The sequence below is a fragment of the Phoca vitulina genome, unplaced genomic scaffold (assembly GCF_004348235.1).
Source record: "Phoca vitulina isolate PV1807 unplaced genomic scaffold, GSC_HSeal_1.0 scaffold50, whole genome shotgun sequence".
Taxonomy (NCBI): Eukaryota; Metazoa; Chordata; class Mammalia; order Carnivora; family Phocidae; genus Phoca; species Phoca vitulina.
In genome coordinates, this window is record NW_022589753.1 from 1625863 (window position 1) to 1642431 (window position 16569).

The 16569-nt window shown below is 55.4% G+C and overlaps 1 protein-coding gene across 5 annotated transcripts; it reads right to left on the reverse strand.

Moving 5' to 3' along the window:
* Positions 1–3193: 3193 nt before the first annotated feature.
* On the reverse strand, positions 3194–16371 carry MTG2 (mitochondrial ribosome associated GTPase 2). 5 transcript variants are annotated; one of them, XM_032387688.1, is made up of 8 exons: positions 9445–11023; positions 8968–9107; positions 8641–8820; positions 6973–7120; positions 6255–6370; positions 5509–5727; positions 5126–5264; positions 3194–4428 (listed from the first exon to the last, which is right to left on the reverse strand). In XM_032387688.1, the coding sequence occupies exons 3-8, from the start codon at positions 8812–8814 to the stop codon at positions 4055–4057; spliced, it is 1170 nt and encodes a 389-aa protein (XP_032243579.1). In that variant the 5' UTR covers positions 8815–8820; positions 8968–9107; positions 9445–11023; the 3' UTR covers positions 3194–4054. The 5 variants fall into 5 exon arrangements, with proteins under 5 accessions (XP_032243579.1, XP_032243580.1, XP_032243581.1 ...); XM_032387689.1 differs by lacking the exons at positions 8968–9107; positions 9445–11023 and adding an exon at positions 16312–16371; XM_032387690.1 differs by lacking the exons at positions 8968–9107; positions 9445–11023 and adding an exon at positions 15838–15876.
* Positions 16372–16569: the final 198 nt, after the last annotated feature.

Below are 16569 nucleotides of genomic sequence, written 5' to 3' on the forward strand. Positions count from 1 at the left end.
GAGAACAGCGGCTTCCCCAGAGTTTTGTTTTTCGTTCCCTTTTGAGGTGGTTGTAGATTCACACGCAACTGTAGAAACAACAGAGAGATCGCAGGTGCCCTTCAGCCAGTTTCTGCGTGGGCGCCGCGCAGAGCGGCCGGGCGGGGCCGCACCAGGACGTGGGCATCACCGCAATCCAGACTCCCGGGTCAGCGGCACTCGCGTGCGTGTGAGTGTGCAACGGCACGTGGGGGGTGGGGCTAGTTAATTCTGTTATTGTGGTCAAATACACATAAAATGGGCCCTTTCACCCATTTCTAAGTGTGCGGCTTGGTGACGCCAAGCACACTCGTGCTGTGCACACGTCACCGCCATCCAGCTCCACTTCTTCATTTTCCCAAACTGAAGTCCGTCACCTCGTGCACAGATTGTGCCACCTGTGCAGATGCGTGTGCGCACAGCTGAGGCAGGACAGCTGTCACCAGGGCCCCGTGCCAGCCGTAGTGCCCCGAGCACCAGCGGCCCGGCCCCACCTCCACGGGGCTTCCGGAGCGCCATCGAAGTGCAACCCTGCACGTGGCCCCGGGTGGAGGGCGCAGCGTCCAGGTCGCCTGTCCGTGTCGCTGAGCAGAACTCTCCACTCGGCAGCCTTCGATCACGGGCCCCAACACTCGCACGTGGGTTTACCTGAACCAACGTCCGCCCGGCATCTGTGCCCTCACGCCTCTGGGCGCTGGCGCTGGCCCGGCCGTGACACGCGGCCCAGACCAAAGACATGTCTGTTGTCAAGGAAGCTACGTGCGGGCAGGAGTGGCCGCACAACGCCAGGTGGCCACATGAGCGGAGACGCGCTGGCAAGGCCCACGGTGTGGAAGGGCTGGCTTTGGGCGGGTGGATGGGAAGGCCTCCCCGGCCTCGTGGAGGACGTTTACCTGGGGAAGGGCACTGGGATGCCGGGGAGCGGCACCATAACCAGCATCCTCGGTGTTCGCAGCGTGGCCCGGCCAGGGGAGGATGGGGGCTTTGCTCCGAGGGACAGGGTGGCCCAGTGGGGGTGGAGGGAGGATCTGTGATGTGCGGGGAAGAGGAAGGAACCCAGGCACCTTATGAAACATACAAAACGTCAGAATTAAGAAGGGCACTCTACTGGTGTAACTGGCACCCCCCCCACATTCACATACACTGGAACCTCGGGATAGGACTGTATTTGGAAATAGGGTCTTTGCAGATGGAATTACAGATCTCAAAATGAGGTCATCCTGGCTTAGTGTGGGCCTTAAGTCCAATGACTGGTGTCCTTTTAAAATGAGGGGACACAGAGGAGGAGCCACGGGACCACGGAGGCAGACCAGAGGGATCCTGGCCTGGGACCACCGGAAGCCAGGAGGATTCGACCCTAGGCCTCCAGAGCTGGGACACAATGAGGTTCTGTTGTTTTAAGCCCCCAGTGTGTGGCCTTCATCATGGCAACCTGAGTACACGAACACAGATTTGATAAAACTCCACTCTAAAGCCGATCACTAACTCCGCCCACGGTGCCCCCAGCCCGTTCCCGAGATGGCGCCAAAGAGATCAGCGTCTCAAGGCACCTGGACGGAGAAGGCCCGCGGAGGGCTCATTCTGCGCCTAAGCGACACACCAGTGGCACTCCCTCCCACAAGCACTCCACATTCCTGGCGAGAGGCAGCCAGCGTGTGGCTCAGACCCGTGGATGGGCGCCGTGGGTGGCTTGTTTTTGCCTCGGTGGCGCCCGTTGCCCGCCAGCACGCCAGCTGGGGCTTGGTCACGTGCAGGGCACTGGTGGGGTCGAGGGGGCCCAGTCCCCACATTCTGCAGGTCAGCCCAGGCTGACGGCAGGGACGGACCCCGACTCTCACAAGACATGGCAGGTCGGGCAGCAGAGCTGGGGTCCTCTGCGGTCACATAACCGTGTCGTCTGGCCTTCTGCTTGCTGCCATATTGACACGTGCTTTCCGCATTCGGTTTCCAGCTCAGGGTGGGCGGCGCGCCCGTTTTCCCAGGGCTTGACTGCTCCGGGAAACAGGGGTGTCCATCTGCTCTTACCAGGAGCCCTACCAGCACGCTAGGAAAGGCACAAGGAGGGGCTGAGCCTCTACAAAGACAAAGGGAGGCCAGCAGGGCAGGGCCAACCTCTAGGGTGGGGTGGGGACAGGGCTGAGGGCAGGGCTGGTAAAGGCACCCCAGGCGCCCCCCTGCGCCCTCAGGAGCTGTGCACGAGCCTGGAGGCTTGTTCTCTGGAGCAAGTGGTTGCAGGAGCTCTGGAAATGGGGGTGCCAGGCCTTAGGGCTAAAAATGGCAGAATGTGGGAAATGCTCCATCCTGCAGCTCAGGCCCCCATCCTCAGACCTGCTTCCAGAAAGGCCATGAGGAACCAGGTGACAGCCGCCTTGACAGGGAGGTAAAGCAAGGGGGAGACACTGGGGGGCAGCCTGCACGGGCCATGTGGGCATGGGCGACTGGAGGGCACGGGGGAGGAAATGCCCACCAGAGCTGGAGTATCTGCAAGATGGAACCAATAGGGAGGGACAGACGTTGGGACAGAAACAAATATCCAGGGGTGGAGAGAAAACGAGGCAAGTCGACCAGGGTAGAGGTCAGCTCCAAGAAAGGCGAGGGGCTGGACACCTGCTCTGCCAGCCTGACGTGTGGGTCCCTGATGACCGGCGTGGTGGCAAGAGAGCGGAGTCCCTGGTCCACGGGGTGGTGTCAACAGGTGGTGCCCCAAAGTGATGCATGAAGCAAGGGCTGAACAGCGTGGAGGCCCGGGTGGCACCTGGGGACACGGCTGGAAGCAGTGGCCCTGATGGGGCTGGGATGGGGGGGGGCGGCACCGGGGCCTCCGCCGCTCAGTCTTCCCGCCAACCACGCGCTTTTTATTGGAAGAAACTTAACGTGTACACATCAGACCCTGCTCCTTTGTTCAGGCCAGAGATACTCACCAGCGCCTCTGCTGGGTCCGGTCCTGAGGCTGCCGGGGCACAGGCGAATGCAGGACAGACGCAGGGAGGCCCCCAGTGTCGCCCCTGCACGCAGCACCAGCCACTGGCGTGGGCCCGGCCGGAGATGAAAGGCCACAGTAATTAACACGGTTCTACGGAATCCTTTGTGGTGGCCCCGGAGAGAGCAAAGAGATTGCAAAGCCCATCTCTGGTTTCCAAAACACAAGGACCTTGGAAATTATAAGACATTAAAATAAAGCTTCAGGCAAAGGACTCTTGTTCTGGTTGCAGATTTGACGGTAGATCAAAACAGAATTGCTCCTGAAAGCTCAGGCTCAAGCTTATTGTCTGAGGCAGGCCCAGCCCCCAGCGCCCTGGCAGCCAGCGGCTGGGGCCCCAGGGCGAATCCACAAAGGGCCCAGGGCCCCTTCCCCTGATCACCCCGGTCCCCAACCACTTCACCCCTTAAGGGCCCCTGGGGACATGCCCGAAGCCTCAGACTTTATGTGGGGGCACAAGTCTGCGCCCTCAGTCAGTAAGCCGCAGCTGCTGGGAGTCAGAAAGCGCGCGGCCCCGGGTCGGATATTGGGTGCATTCAGTCGTGAAGCAAACAACAGGGGAGGCGTCGCCCCTACTGCATTTCTCCGACGGGGGCATCTGAGAAGAGCCTTGTGGCTGTGAACGCTACCTGTCCCCACACCCTCATGTCCCCTCCGTAGGACGGGACCATGGCTAGCTCTGGAGGTGACAGTGTCAGGGATCCTGAGTCTGTGCCTCCTGCTCGGGGTCCCATGCGCAGGTTCGGATCTGGCTCACCCAAGTCGGGTGGCTCAGCCGCATCTGATGGCTGCGGGGTCCTTGCCCATCAGGAGCGCTAATGAAGGGTGGGGAGCCCAGCTCAGCCTGCTAGCACACTGGCGGGTGCGGGAGGCCCTGGGGAGCAGACCGCCGAGAGGCGCGCACGTCCGAGGTCCTGGCCCGGGGGCTGGGGGGTGAGCGCCAGGGACGGCAGGAGGCAAAGCAGCAAGGCCGCCAGTTCTTTCAGGCTACTTTCTCCTCTCCGCCCAGAGCCGGTGACGTTCCGAGTCGGTCACCCTCGGGGGGCAGCCTGGCCGCTACCACCTGAGCTCGGGGGCCACGTGCCGGCCGTGGAGCTCCTGCAAGCGCAGCAGCAGCTCCTCCAAGTTCTCCCGGGTTGTGGCCGACAGAGCGACGACGCTCCGGCCCAGGCGGGCCCGCAGCTGGGGCAGAGCGGCTCTGGCCTGAGGGAGGTCGATCTTATTCGCCACGACCACATGGGGTCGCTCGGACAGGCCGGCTTCGTACTTCTCCAGCTCGAACTTCAGGTCCTCCACCTGAGTCCACGGTTCTGGCTCCGAAAGATCCACGACGAACAAGAGGAAACGGCAGCGTTCGATGTGCCTGAGGAAGGCGCTCCCCAGGCCCCGGTTCTGGTGCGCACCCCGGATGATGCCTGGGATGTCGGCCACTGCAGGGGAGACAGAGCGGAGGGGCTGGGAGGGAAGGCCTGGCTCCCTGTGGGCCCCGAGTGCCGAGCTTCAAGGCTCGCAAGGAGCACCTTGAAAGGGATGCCGTCAGGCCACCCGCCAGCCCAGGCACTTCTGCCCTCAGCTTGGCAGAGGCTCTGAAGGATGTGGGTGACAGGCTTGCTGGCCGGCCGGCCGGCCTAATAAGGAGTATTTAACATGGGCTGGCCTCTGGCTTTAAAAGTGGTTCAGGAAAGGGGAAAGTGGTTTCCTGTAAACTTAAGAACTGGATTACTGATGGAAATTATTACAGAGTACTCGGCAAATATAAAGCACTATGCGAGTAGCATCAGCAGCAGGCTTACTATTTTTAATGGGTACATTATCTTCTGGGAAAAAGTTTTCTTCTCTCAAAATGGTACAGGGAAGCTTTTCAAGTCACATGTCGTCTCTAGGACAGAGACCGGGAGCGGGAGAAGACCAGAGGCAGGACTTCCTCTGGTTTGAAACGGACACATCGGTTCCTGAACCCAGCCAACAGAGGCCTGGGGATGGGGTGGGAAGCGAAGCGAGTCTAGAACCTAATTTTCATACAGAACTACAACGCTCCATTTTGGGTGGGAAGCTCTTCAACAGTTATATAATTCCTATTCTGACGCCATCTCAGGCCAACTTTGGAGAGAATCATGGAAGTTCTACCTGCTATTTGCTGGTGGTCCTCACAGTGAACAATCCCCACATGGGGCTTTAAGGTGGTGAACGGGTAGGAAGCCACAGCAGGTCTCGCGTTCGAAATGGCCCGGAGAAGCGAGGACTTCCCTGCATTGGGGAACCCAACCTGGAGGAAAGGTAAACACACCTTGCCACCTCGGAGCGCCTGGGCCTGGCCGAGGTCGGGGAGCAGGGACGCATGAGAGCGCGGGCTCCTAAGTGCACACACAGGGGCCTCCCTGGGAGGAATGGGGCCGCCAAGCTGTGGCTCACATCCAGGTTGGAGGCACGCTTCGGCATCAGGGCCAGATTTTCTATACCTCTGCCCTAAAAATGCCACCTCCTTCCTCCCCCCGCCAGATGATACCCACCATCCCAGCGTGGGCCACCGTCTTGAGCTCCAGGAAGAGGATGCGTTCCTGACCGGGCTGTCCGGGGGTGCAAGTCACGGGTGCGCGGTTATCATTGGCCAGGAAAAAGCGGTTACCTTTTCCTCCTGCCCCGCCCAGAGCAGCGATGTACTCACTGCCCGGGCACGATAGGTCAGCCACAACTTCCCTTCCCTCCTTCACTAATGTGCCCACGGGAACCTGAAAATAAAGGGCTTACAGCAGAGCAGACACGTGGAATGGAGTGGACCCAGAGCTTATATCCGCGTTTGGAAGAAGGGCGCGGAGCAGAGGGGAGGGGGCACCACCAGGCTCCCCCTTCGCAGAGCTACGAAGCACCAGGAGAAAGGTCCTGGCCTTCAGAGGGACTTTATGGGGCTGTGACACTCCCTACAAACTGCATAAATGGCTTTTCCAAATAGTGTTTCTCAAACATTAGGGTGGATGGAAGCATTTGGAAAACACTTGGGATAGTCTGAGAGGAGTAGAGTCTCCACTCCCAGAGATGCCCTGGGAGGGTTAGGACAGAGGAACAGTGGGCCCCTGGGGTCCCACTTTTTAAATACAATTATTTCATGATTTTTGAACAGGTCATACACGTACGCGGGATAAAATGAGCACCAAGTGTCACCCCGGGGCTTTGCTTCACGGAGGGCGGCTGCGTGGCCAAGCCAGGTCCCCCCTCCCCGGGAAGCAGGCAGGGGTGGGCTCTGCAGCCATCAGCTCACCCGGATGTAGAGGAGGGCGCCACCACGCCCGGAGCAGTTCTTCCTGCCGCCGGCCTCTCCGTGGGAACCCTGGTACCGCGACAGCACCGAGGACAGTGACTTGACTTGCTGGTCAGCTGCGAGTTAGAGCAAGGACCTTCACCCTCCTTGGGTGAAAATCAGAACTGTCTGTGCGCTGTCCGTTTAAGGACATGGGGAACGCACAGGGAAACGTGGCGTGAAGTCATGGCACAAGTGACCCAACTGGCAATGTGATTTTTTAGAAAGCGAAGTTCTCATTTTCTTTAAGAAAATACAATTTCTGAGAAAGTCACACAATGCCATCACCAATGTAACAACAGTTCTACTTTATCGTGTTGTGACTGTTGACTACGTTTGCCGGTTTACCTAGCACTCACGCCCCAAGTGTTCAATGTGATCAACAGCCTCCCAGGGCGCATGGGGAGAGTAACACGGACCCTGCCCTTTGCACACCGGCCTAGAACGCTAGAGTCCCTGAGCGTAAACGAGCTTTGTGTTCCTGAAATTTAACAAAACCCACCAATGAAGTTGGTTTAGGGGCGTTATTTAAATGTGAACATCCGTATAATTTAATAAAAATGATGTCCATCCATCAATTTTGAATCCAAATTCCCATGAGGATGAGAAGAGGGAAAGTCCCGCCCCAAAGGCGAACAGACACAGCGCTTCTCCCCCAGCTGCCCCTTGCAGCACGTGCCTCTCAGGACGACGTGGCCACCGTTGCCTCCGTCACCACCGTCTGGTCCTCCGAACTCCTTCTGGGGCTCACTGTGGAAGCAGCTCACCCCGTCACCTCCACGGCCCCCGCGGACGAGCACTCGGCGATGGTCCACAAAATGTCTCTTCTGCAGAGAGCACAGCGAGCCCGGTCATTACCCACACTGCAGTCCTTTCAGGGACCAAGCAGCCATGTGAAATGTACCTTTTGTATCTATGACAGGTTTTAAAACGAGAAGTTAGTGATATTAAATTGCTAATCTTGCCTACAACTGTAAGAAAGAGTACCCACAAGTCACTAATGTTTGCAGGCAAACGTCAGTCAACAAACTGGAAGTGAAAAGTGGAACACACGCTTGGATAAGAAAGGCAACCTAAAGAAAACAGGAGCTGTTCAGTAAACGCTCCTTAAATAAAGCATCTTTCCATCTTTTCTCAAATAGAAACATGTTATCGAAACACCAGGTCTTTGCTCCTGGAAAGACACAATAATGAATGGGAGTCCTCGGTGGGCCATGAGGCTTCCGACTCAGGAAGTGACCGAAGAGGGCCGTGTTCACTACAGCAATGCACACAGACCCCTGGTCTCAGAGGAAGTTTCTCTCTGGGCCCCTCAGGGAGGCATACGGTAACTACAGAATGAGGACTGACTAACTAGGTTCACATTTAATAAACTGAGCTCATCCTACCAGGTCACTCTCTGAGGCGCCGGGGTTTTAGGGGCCGGGGTGCGACCGCTAGCGAGGAGCCCACCCGCCTGCTGCACGCGTGGGCACGGACAGCCCCTCTGCCAGGACCCAGCGCGTCTGCATTTCTATCCATTACTCCATAAGCAGATCTTTTTTTTTTTTTTTTAAAATACACAAGTACTTTAAGATTCTCTGGCACCACCACATGGAAAAACCATGAATTACTATTTCAAAAACTCAATGTCTAATTTTGCGACATGCCAACCTCATCGACATCAACCTGATGGGGAAAAAAGCACAACTGGTGAGCATTCTAGGGGAGGAAAAACTTGGATTGAATTTTTACTGTCTGGGGGAGAGACAAGACCCCCATGGAACGTTAAGCCACGTGGCCGGCAAAAACCGCCACTGTGAGCAGTGAGGTGCCCACAGGGAGACATTGTTTGCCCTGATAATGCTTAGCTGGACCCCCCCCCCCCCCCAATTAGGAGAAAGTGAAGTGGGTCATATACACTTATTTTCTTGAATTTAATCAAAGATCATTCATGTTTTCAATACAAGGTTTTGATAAACAGAAAACCGGGTAAGGCTTAAAGAACTATGAAACTAAAGGCCTAGCCCTCCCCTCCCCGGATGTTTTAAATTAAGAAATATTCATACATACTTAAGAATGTACCTGGCGCCCACGTCAGACACGTGGGCAAGTGATAAAGAAGCGTGCATGCGCCCGTCCCAGCTGAAGGGAAGGAACGTGGCTGGTGCCTCTGGAGCCCCCGGTGCCCTCCCTGGTCTTTGCAGGGTTCACGAGCGCTGGGGGCTCGGCGCACACAGGCCCTCGTCCCATTCCATCCCTTCCATCACACACTCAGAATGAATGAACAGGATGCTGTTCAAAACAATGCCCTGTGCCTTCTGAGGGGGGAATGTGGGCAGGTGTCCTTCAACGTCAGAAACCTCACCAGTTTTTTCTCGGAGAGCAATTCCTTCCTGGGGGGTTCCTGGTGCTTGGCGCGGTCCGCAGAGCTGGCTGAGAGCAGCCTGGGAGGAGCGGGCCACAGGCGGACCCGAGTCCAGCGCCCCACGACCCCCAGCACCATCCGCGGTCCTACTGAGAGAAGCCTTGAAGGCACCATGGCTCCCTAACAAAAATCAAATTGGCAAAATCAGACACTTGGTTTAAACCCGCAAACAGAAACTGAAGGACAGGGCCCGTGCACAGCACTCTCCAGGTGTGGCTGTGAAACCTACAAACGGACCGATGGCCAGGACTTCCTTCCGGCACTCACCGCTTTCAGCTCCGAGCCAGCAAGGCTCACCTGCCCTCGTCGGCCTCTGTGTCACTCGGGAGCAAGATGTGTGTAAAGAGAACTTAAAACCGTTAAATTCCTCTATCACTGGATATGCTCTTCTGTGGCTTTTCAAATATCTGATTGATGAAAACATTAACAAGAAAATCTGAGCCTCCAATAAAAAATTTCTTAAAACACCCAGTTACTCAAATGTTAATGGGTTAGTTTGTGCCATTTAAAACTAGTCTAACTGGAAGGCGGTGAGAATACTGAGTGGAGTGTGGTGGTTATGCCCTTTGCCCCTCGTCCCCAGTGTGAGCCGGGGGCACCCTTCCATGTGCGGCCCCACTGTGTGTGTCCGTCAAAGGGACAGGGCTGGGAGGACAGGGCCAGTTAACCCCCATGAACAGGCTGCCCGTGTGCATGCTGACTGTGAGCTACTTCTCCTTAACTAGGAGTTGCTCACACCGTTACCTGCTCATTCAACAGCCCATAACAGCTACACATCCTGCAGGCGCCAAGGGCAGACGGGAGGCAGTCTGGGGCCTGGCCCTCCAGGGGGGTCGCAGCCCCTTCTCCTTTGCTGTGAGCGCTCATACCCACCCACCCTCAGATGCCCCTGCTCTGTGGGCACACGTGTGCCCCATAAAAGGAAACCAGGTAGGCTTTCCTCCCACGTCTAAGTATGAAATGTATATGCAGGTAGGAATATAAATGTACATGTAATGTTTAAAAAATCATTATAAAGCCACCATGTGTGTAACACAGCAGGAGAAAAAACAGAATTTGCTTTTTCCTTAGAAGTCCATCATGTGTGTTTCTGCTCCACATCCTGTGCCCCGCCTGGAAGGGAAACACATCCTTGGTGGGAATTTTTCTCTTAGCAAGGCACTAAAAAATTGCCCTTCTCATTTGTAAACAGCCGCAGTTATGGAAAAGAGGGAGTACGGGGTGAAGGACTCTTTTTCTTCCCGAATCACCTGCGGGGAAGCTGCCAACCTGACTTCCCGCGCCCCACCCCGGAACACCCCACGTGTGCTCCCTGCGCCCAAGGGCGTCCCCTATGGAGCAGCCGGGCGACCTCTGCAAGCAGGTCGCCAGCCACGCTCACAGCCCCTCCGCGTGGCTCTTCAGCCTCCTTAGCCTGGAAGGTTCTTCAGCCTTTCCTTGGCTCTCGTGCAGGTGACACATGCAAGGCCACAGGCCAGGCGTCTTGTAGCACATCTGTGTCCCCATTTGACTGATGTCCCCTCCCCTCGTGACAAGAATGTCCCACAGCCCCGCAGAGGCTGGGTTTCCTTGGTCCCTTCCTGATGCTCTGAGCTCCAGCCCTCAGGGGTCCCTGCTGGTTTCCCCCTTCCCCCTAAGCTTCCCGTTTATTCATTCCCATGGGCTTATGGTTCTTACTTTATTCAGTGAGCCCCACTCTATTATTTACTTATTTTTGATGTTCAAATGGTCTCCAGTTTGGCCAATGGCAGCCCATCAATGTCAGAGCATTTCCCTGCTTCGTGACACAAAATGTTCTGGGCTCACTTTGTACTCTCCCCAGGTGACCCTGAGATCAGCCTTTACTCAAGAAGCCCTAGTTGCTTTTGGTGGAGAATGGGATTCAGAAGCCCCTCTACGTGCTGGGCATGCTCCGGGCTCCTGGGGTGTCGCTGCTCGCAGGCTCAGCGGGGACCCGGAGAGCAAAGGTACACACCCCCACACACAATATTCACCCCCTCAGTCACTGCTACGCCCATCCACCCACAGCTAGAGAGCAGCATCTGTCGAAAACCATGAGTTCATACCTATGTGCCCAATTCCACACCACAGGATTCATGCTAATTTTCTCTTTCTGTCTTGACAACCCCATTCTGACTGCCAGAATCCTGGCTTCCAACATCTTCAACATGTTTGTTTATTGGCTCAGTCCCCACAGTAGCCAAACCTTCCTCCACACAGGTGCTCTCCTCCCACTGCCATGCTGGCTGCCCCTCCGTGGGGAAACCCTCCTGTTATCTTTCTGAAAACGTATTGTTTTAAAGTAAACTTTTATTTGGGAATTATTTTTTTATTTTTGAGAGAGAGTGAGTGAGTGAGAGACAGCGCGCGCAAGCATGTGCATGCATGCAAGGGCGGGGCAGAGGGAGAGAATCCCAAGCAGGTGCCATGTCCAGCGTGGAGCCTGACGCAGGACTTGATCTCAAGACCCCAAGGTCATGACCTGAGCCAAAACCAAGAGTCAGATGCTTACCCAACTGAGCCACCTAGGCGCCCCTATTTGGTAATGACTTTAGATTTACAAAAAAAGTGAAAGATATTCCCATATACCTCTTAGCCAGTTTCCCCTAATATCAGCATCTTACATGACCTGGGTACGTTTGTCAAAACTAAAAAACCAGCTTTGGTACTTTCATTAAACTCCAGATGGCGTTTGAATTTCATCAGTCTCCCCGCTAACATCTCTTTCTCTTTTCCAGAGCCAGATCCAGGATCCCACATTGCATTAAGCCATCCTGGAATGCTGTCTTTAATCTCCTGAAAGAGCCCTGCGCCCAGCATCACACACCCAGTGAGAATACCCTTCAGGAAGGGAGGTGAAACACGACAAGCTCACCAATCTACTGGCTCTACAAGAAATGCTCAAGAAAGTTCTTCAGGTGAAGAAAAATGGCACCAGAGGGAAACCCAGATCTTTAGCAATGGAGGATAGCAACAGAACTGGTAAATGCACAGGACTACCTGTTTTTCTGGCAAGAGCTTATTTTTTTTAAAGACTTATTTATTTATTTAAGAGAGTGAGCACGCATGGGGGGAGGGGCTGACGGAGAGAGAGAATCTCAAGCAGACTCCCCGCTGAGTGCAGAGCCTGATGCCCAATCCCATGACGCTGAGATCAGCACCTGAGCCGAAATCAGGAGTCGGACGCTTAACCGACTGAGCCACCCAGGTGCCCCAAAAGTTAAATTATGTAAGATTATAGCAAGAAAGACTGATTTATAATATTGCCCGGTGGGTCTTCAATGCAGGCAGAGGTCCTCCACGTGAACACGTAAGATCAGGAGGAGATTAAAGGGACGGCGTGGGGGCCAATGGCCCGTGGCGTGGCACGGTCTCAGTTCAGCGCGTGAGGACAGGCTGCGGGGCGGGCGCGCTGTAAGCTCGAGCAGCCACTGCCGCGCAGTAGAGCCAGCCAGAGAGCCCGCGAACAGGGCACGGGGGATGCTTGGAAACCACGCCAGCGATTCGGAAGGACGGGACAAACACAACATGAACAGTACGGCAGCGTACCCTAAGCGAACCAGGCGAGGGAAGACACGCGAGCGACACAACGGCAGCTCATCAGGAAGACCGAGCAGCCACAGATGCGCACGGCGGGCACTTCAAAGTACATCAAGCAAAATGTGACAGGATTAATGGGAGAAACAGACCATTCCACAAGGACAGGAGGGATTTCAGTGCCGCTCTCTCAGGAAGTGATAAAAAAGTAGCTGAAAACCAAGCAAGCAAACAACTGAAAGCAGTAAAAATGCAAAAAGTCTGAACAATCATACCCACAGTCTGGACCTGACATTCACAGAACCCATTTGTGTAAAATACAAGTCATTGCCAGCTGTGAGGATGGTTATCACAGAGTGTGTCCTCTAACTACAACAGGACTGCAGTCGGTAAGGATCAAGAACCTAAGGAAACCCCAATTACATGGAAATTAAACAACACTGTTCTGAATAATCTGACATCAAACAAGAAACTAGGGAATATCTTGAATGGCACAGCAAGGAGAGCACAAGGACCACAGCTCCTGGGACGCTCGGAGCTCTGAGGGCTCACACCAGCAAAGGAGGAAGACCTAAACTCAGGGAGCTGAGATCAGGAAACCAGAAAACGAAGAGCAAAGCGGAAGGAAGGAAATAACATAGAGCAGAAATAAACAGGACCCAGAGCTAACAGAGATGGAAAAGACCCATTGGAAAGATACACAGAGCGGACAAACCTTGAGTCAGACTGATCAAGAAAATAGTGAACACACATCACCAATGTCACGAATTTAAAACGGGTTTTCAGAACAAACCGTACAGATGTGAAATGGGTAAGAGAATGCCATGAAAACTGTTTTGCCAACAAATTCAACAACTTACGTGAAATGGACAAATTTCTTGAAAAACACAACTTACCAAATAAACACAAAAAGAAAGTCTAAATAGCACTGTATCTACTAAAAAAGTGAAACTTTTTTTTTTTTTAAGATTTATTTGACAGAGAAAGAGACAGCGAGAGAGGGAACACAAGCAGGGGGAGTGGGAGAAGGAGAAGCAGGCTTCGCGCTGAGCACGGAGCCCGATGCGGGGCTCGATCCCAGGACCCTGGGATCATGACCTGAACCAAAGGCAGACGCTTAACGACTGAGCCACCCAGGCACCCCAAAAGTGAAACTTCTTATGAGAGCATATTCCCCAAAAGAAGATTCTGGACTCACACTATTTCCCCTGTAGATTCTAAAGAGCAATGAAGGAAAAAACAGCAGCAATCTTACAGAAACTTCTTCAGAAAACGAAGTGAGGTTACTACCCAACTCACTGTATAAGGCTCATGAGACCCCAAACCAAAACCTGTTATTGCTGACCAAGAGAATCACAGTCCAACATCCCTGGTGTATACAGGTATAAAGAGTCCTTCACAGAACAGTGTCCAGCTGAGCCCGTGCCATGCCAGGGCCAGGGAAAAGACTCTTGGAAGACAGGCTTTCTCGCAGGTCCGACCCCACCTCCCATGGGCAATCATGCACGTCTGACAAGTGCCAACAGCCATTCACTATCAGGAAAATGAGATGCTGCAGCAGACGAGGAACGGGCGGGCACATCTCCAAAGATACGGGGCATCCACAGAAGGCCGACACTGCCTGGAGACTGAACTGTTACCCTGAGATGGAGAAAGGATCGCTATGCTCCCCACTTCTATGCAACCTGGTCTTGTAAACACTGCAGTAAGAATTGAAAAAAAAGGGGGGAGGTAGGCAGAAGATAGGATTGTTTCCACAGAAAACCCCAGGAAAATCTATAAAACAATGATTAAAATTAATAAATGGATTAACCAAGGTTGCAGGTTACAAGGTTAATACACGAAAATCACTTGCATTCTTATACTCTCCCAGCAAACAACTAGAAAATGAAATTAAGAAAACAATCTTGTTTACAGTCAGGAGCATCGTATACAAAAGCTACCTAGAAATAATTTTAATAAACACTCAAGACCTCTGCCTCATTACCTGCAAAATGCTGCTGACCTGAGTATTTTTTAGGGGTTACCTCAGGTCCTCATAACAACTGTGTAAAGGAAGTACTTGTATTTCTCCCACTGTGCAGGTGAGGCGGTGAAGTGACTCACCCGAGGCCTGAGCTATCAGACGGGAGGCGGCAGGAGTGCAGTGTGAAACAAGTGAACTCAGCCATCATTGCTACCAACACACCCACGGCTCAGCCCGCTGCAGAGCCACGCTGCCCACACAACCGCGTGGACACCAGGCACAGGGCACCAGCGACACGAAACTGGAGGACGGTTGATCGCACAGGTCACCGCTGTAGAGCCAGCCAGAGACCAAAGCTCTGAATCCTGCCACCTGGGAGTGCTTCCTTCTTCCCACCCTTGTGTGTGTGTGGAGAAGCCGGCTGAAGGCAGGGCAGAGTGACAGGGCCCAGTGACAGGGCCCTCCCCGCTGCCAAGCAAACAAGCTTGACTTTGATTCACACTGTTTGGTCTGTTTTCCTTCTAATGCCATACCTGCTCTGCCCTGTGAGGCAGCCCCTAGCCACATGTGACTAAGTTTAAATTCATTAAAAATTTGAAAATGTAAAAATCCTGTCCCTCAGTTACACAAGCCCGGTTTCAAGTGCTCACAGTCACATGCGGCCAGTGGGTCCCATACTGGACATGACATTGCCACTACTGCAGAAAGTCCTATTGGACAGCGCTGGTCTATACCGTAAACTCAGAAAAGTGAGCTCAAATTCCTCCTGGGAGCATCCGTCTACTGGGCCCGTTCAGCAGATACAGAGGCCAGAGAGTGGTGAAAGCCCAGGGTCCAGGGTCAAGCGGACTTCACAATCACAGGATGGGGCTTTTAAAAATGCTGGAAAGGGGGCGCCTGGGTGGCTCAGTTGGTTAAGCATCCGATTCTTGATCTCAGCTCAAGTCTTGATCTCAGGGTCGTGAGTTCAAGCCCCGCAACGGGCTCCACGCTGGGTGTGTAAACCTACTTAAAAGTAAATAAATAATAATAATAAATAAAAATGCTGGAAAGGCACTCAGCACAGGGCAAGGGCTCCACTTTAGACAGTATTTCTTTGTTCTATAAAGTGTTAAGCTCCATCCTGGTCCACAGAAGTTACTATTTGCCAGGAACCTCTTCTACACCTTCTACAGAAATCGTAAAATTTATTCCTTACAACAACCCAGGAGCGGGTACGTGTGTTTGCTTTTGCAGACCGCCTTCCACCCTGCGGGGGTGCAAGAGCCTGCCCTGGAGAACCACCCTCGGGCCAACCCCGGAGGGAGGAGCCGGAGGGCCGCTCTGAGGTCCCTGCAGGGGAGGAACCGCTCGGACCGCACCCTGCCCTCCGCAGGGGCGCCGCAGCTCCACCATCACCAGCTCCAAGTGAAAGCAGCGAGTGTGTTGTCGGCCTGCATTTTCCCTCCCAAGCAGCGCCTTCGTCGTGGGACGGTGCCGTCTCCCTCCGGACCCTTCCCTTTTTTCTGCACCCCCACTTTGGAGCGCTGGGGCCGGCGACTCGGGTCAGACCGCAGCGCCCGCGGGCCTGTCCGGCGGGGTCGCACCCGGCGCTCGGAGGGTCGGGAGGAAGGCCGCACTCCGCTCCAACAGACCTGCCCGCGGCGCGCCTGCACCTGCAGAGCTGGCCTCCCGCGCCGCACAAAGTGCCCCCCGGGACGCGGCCGGAGGACAGGCCGCAGCGACCGTCAGGGGCCCCGGGCCGCGTCCCTCTGCGTCCGCCGCGCGCGCAGGAAGGAGCCGGCCGGGAGCAGGCCCGCCAAGCCCGCACGACGCCGCCGGAAACAAGCCACCCGCGCGCTGCCGCGGCACCAAGACTTCATCTCCGTGCACCGAGGGGCCCCTCGGGACGTGCGCGCCGGAGCCTACACAGGGGCGCGCGAGGCTCCACGCCGCTGCCCCGCCACCTGCGCCGGAGCCCCAGGCGCACCTGCGCGGCGCCGCGAGGACCCGGCTCGCCCGCGCCGAGCCCACCCGCTGCGCTCACGGGGCCGCGCCCCTAGCCTCCCCCTCGGCGGGCCCGAAGCCCTCCCGCGCGCCCAAGCCGCGGCGCCCACGCCCGCACTCACCAGTTCGGAAGGATACGTCACTTCCGGGGCCTGGACCGGGGCCCTAGATCACTTCCGGGGCCGGGCCCGCCGCCGGCACAGCCGCGCCTGCGGAGGGCCTGCCCAGAGCGCGTGAGCGGAAGACGCGGCCAAGCCCCGCCCACGCAGTTGGGCCCAGTCCGGGTAACTGGCTCCCCCTGTGAGGAGGTGCCGGTTTGGAGGCGCTGGTTCCCCCGGTCAGACAGACACCTGCCTCCCCTGTCAGACACCGGCTGTCCC

Excerpts from the sequence above, each read along its gene's own strand:
- MTG2 (XM_032387689.1), bottom strand. The coding sequence starts at position 8,814 with ATGGTGCCTTCAAGGCTTCTCTCAGTAGGACCGCGGATGGTGCTGGGG. Across the intron at positions 6,371-6,972 it reads TGGCCACGTCGTCCTGAGAG|CTGACCAGCAAGTCAAGTCA; the intron begins GCACGTGCTGCA and ends TCTAACTCGCAG. Across the intron at positions 4,429-5,125 it reads GGACCACCAGCAAATAGCAG|TGGCCGACATCCCAGGCATC; the intron begins GTAGAACTTCCA and ends TCTCCCCTGCAG.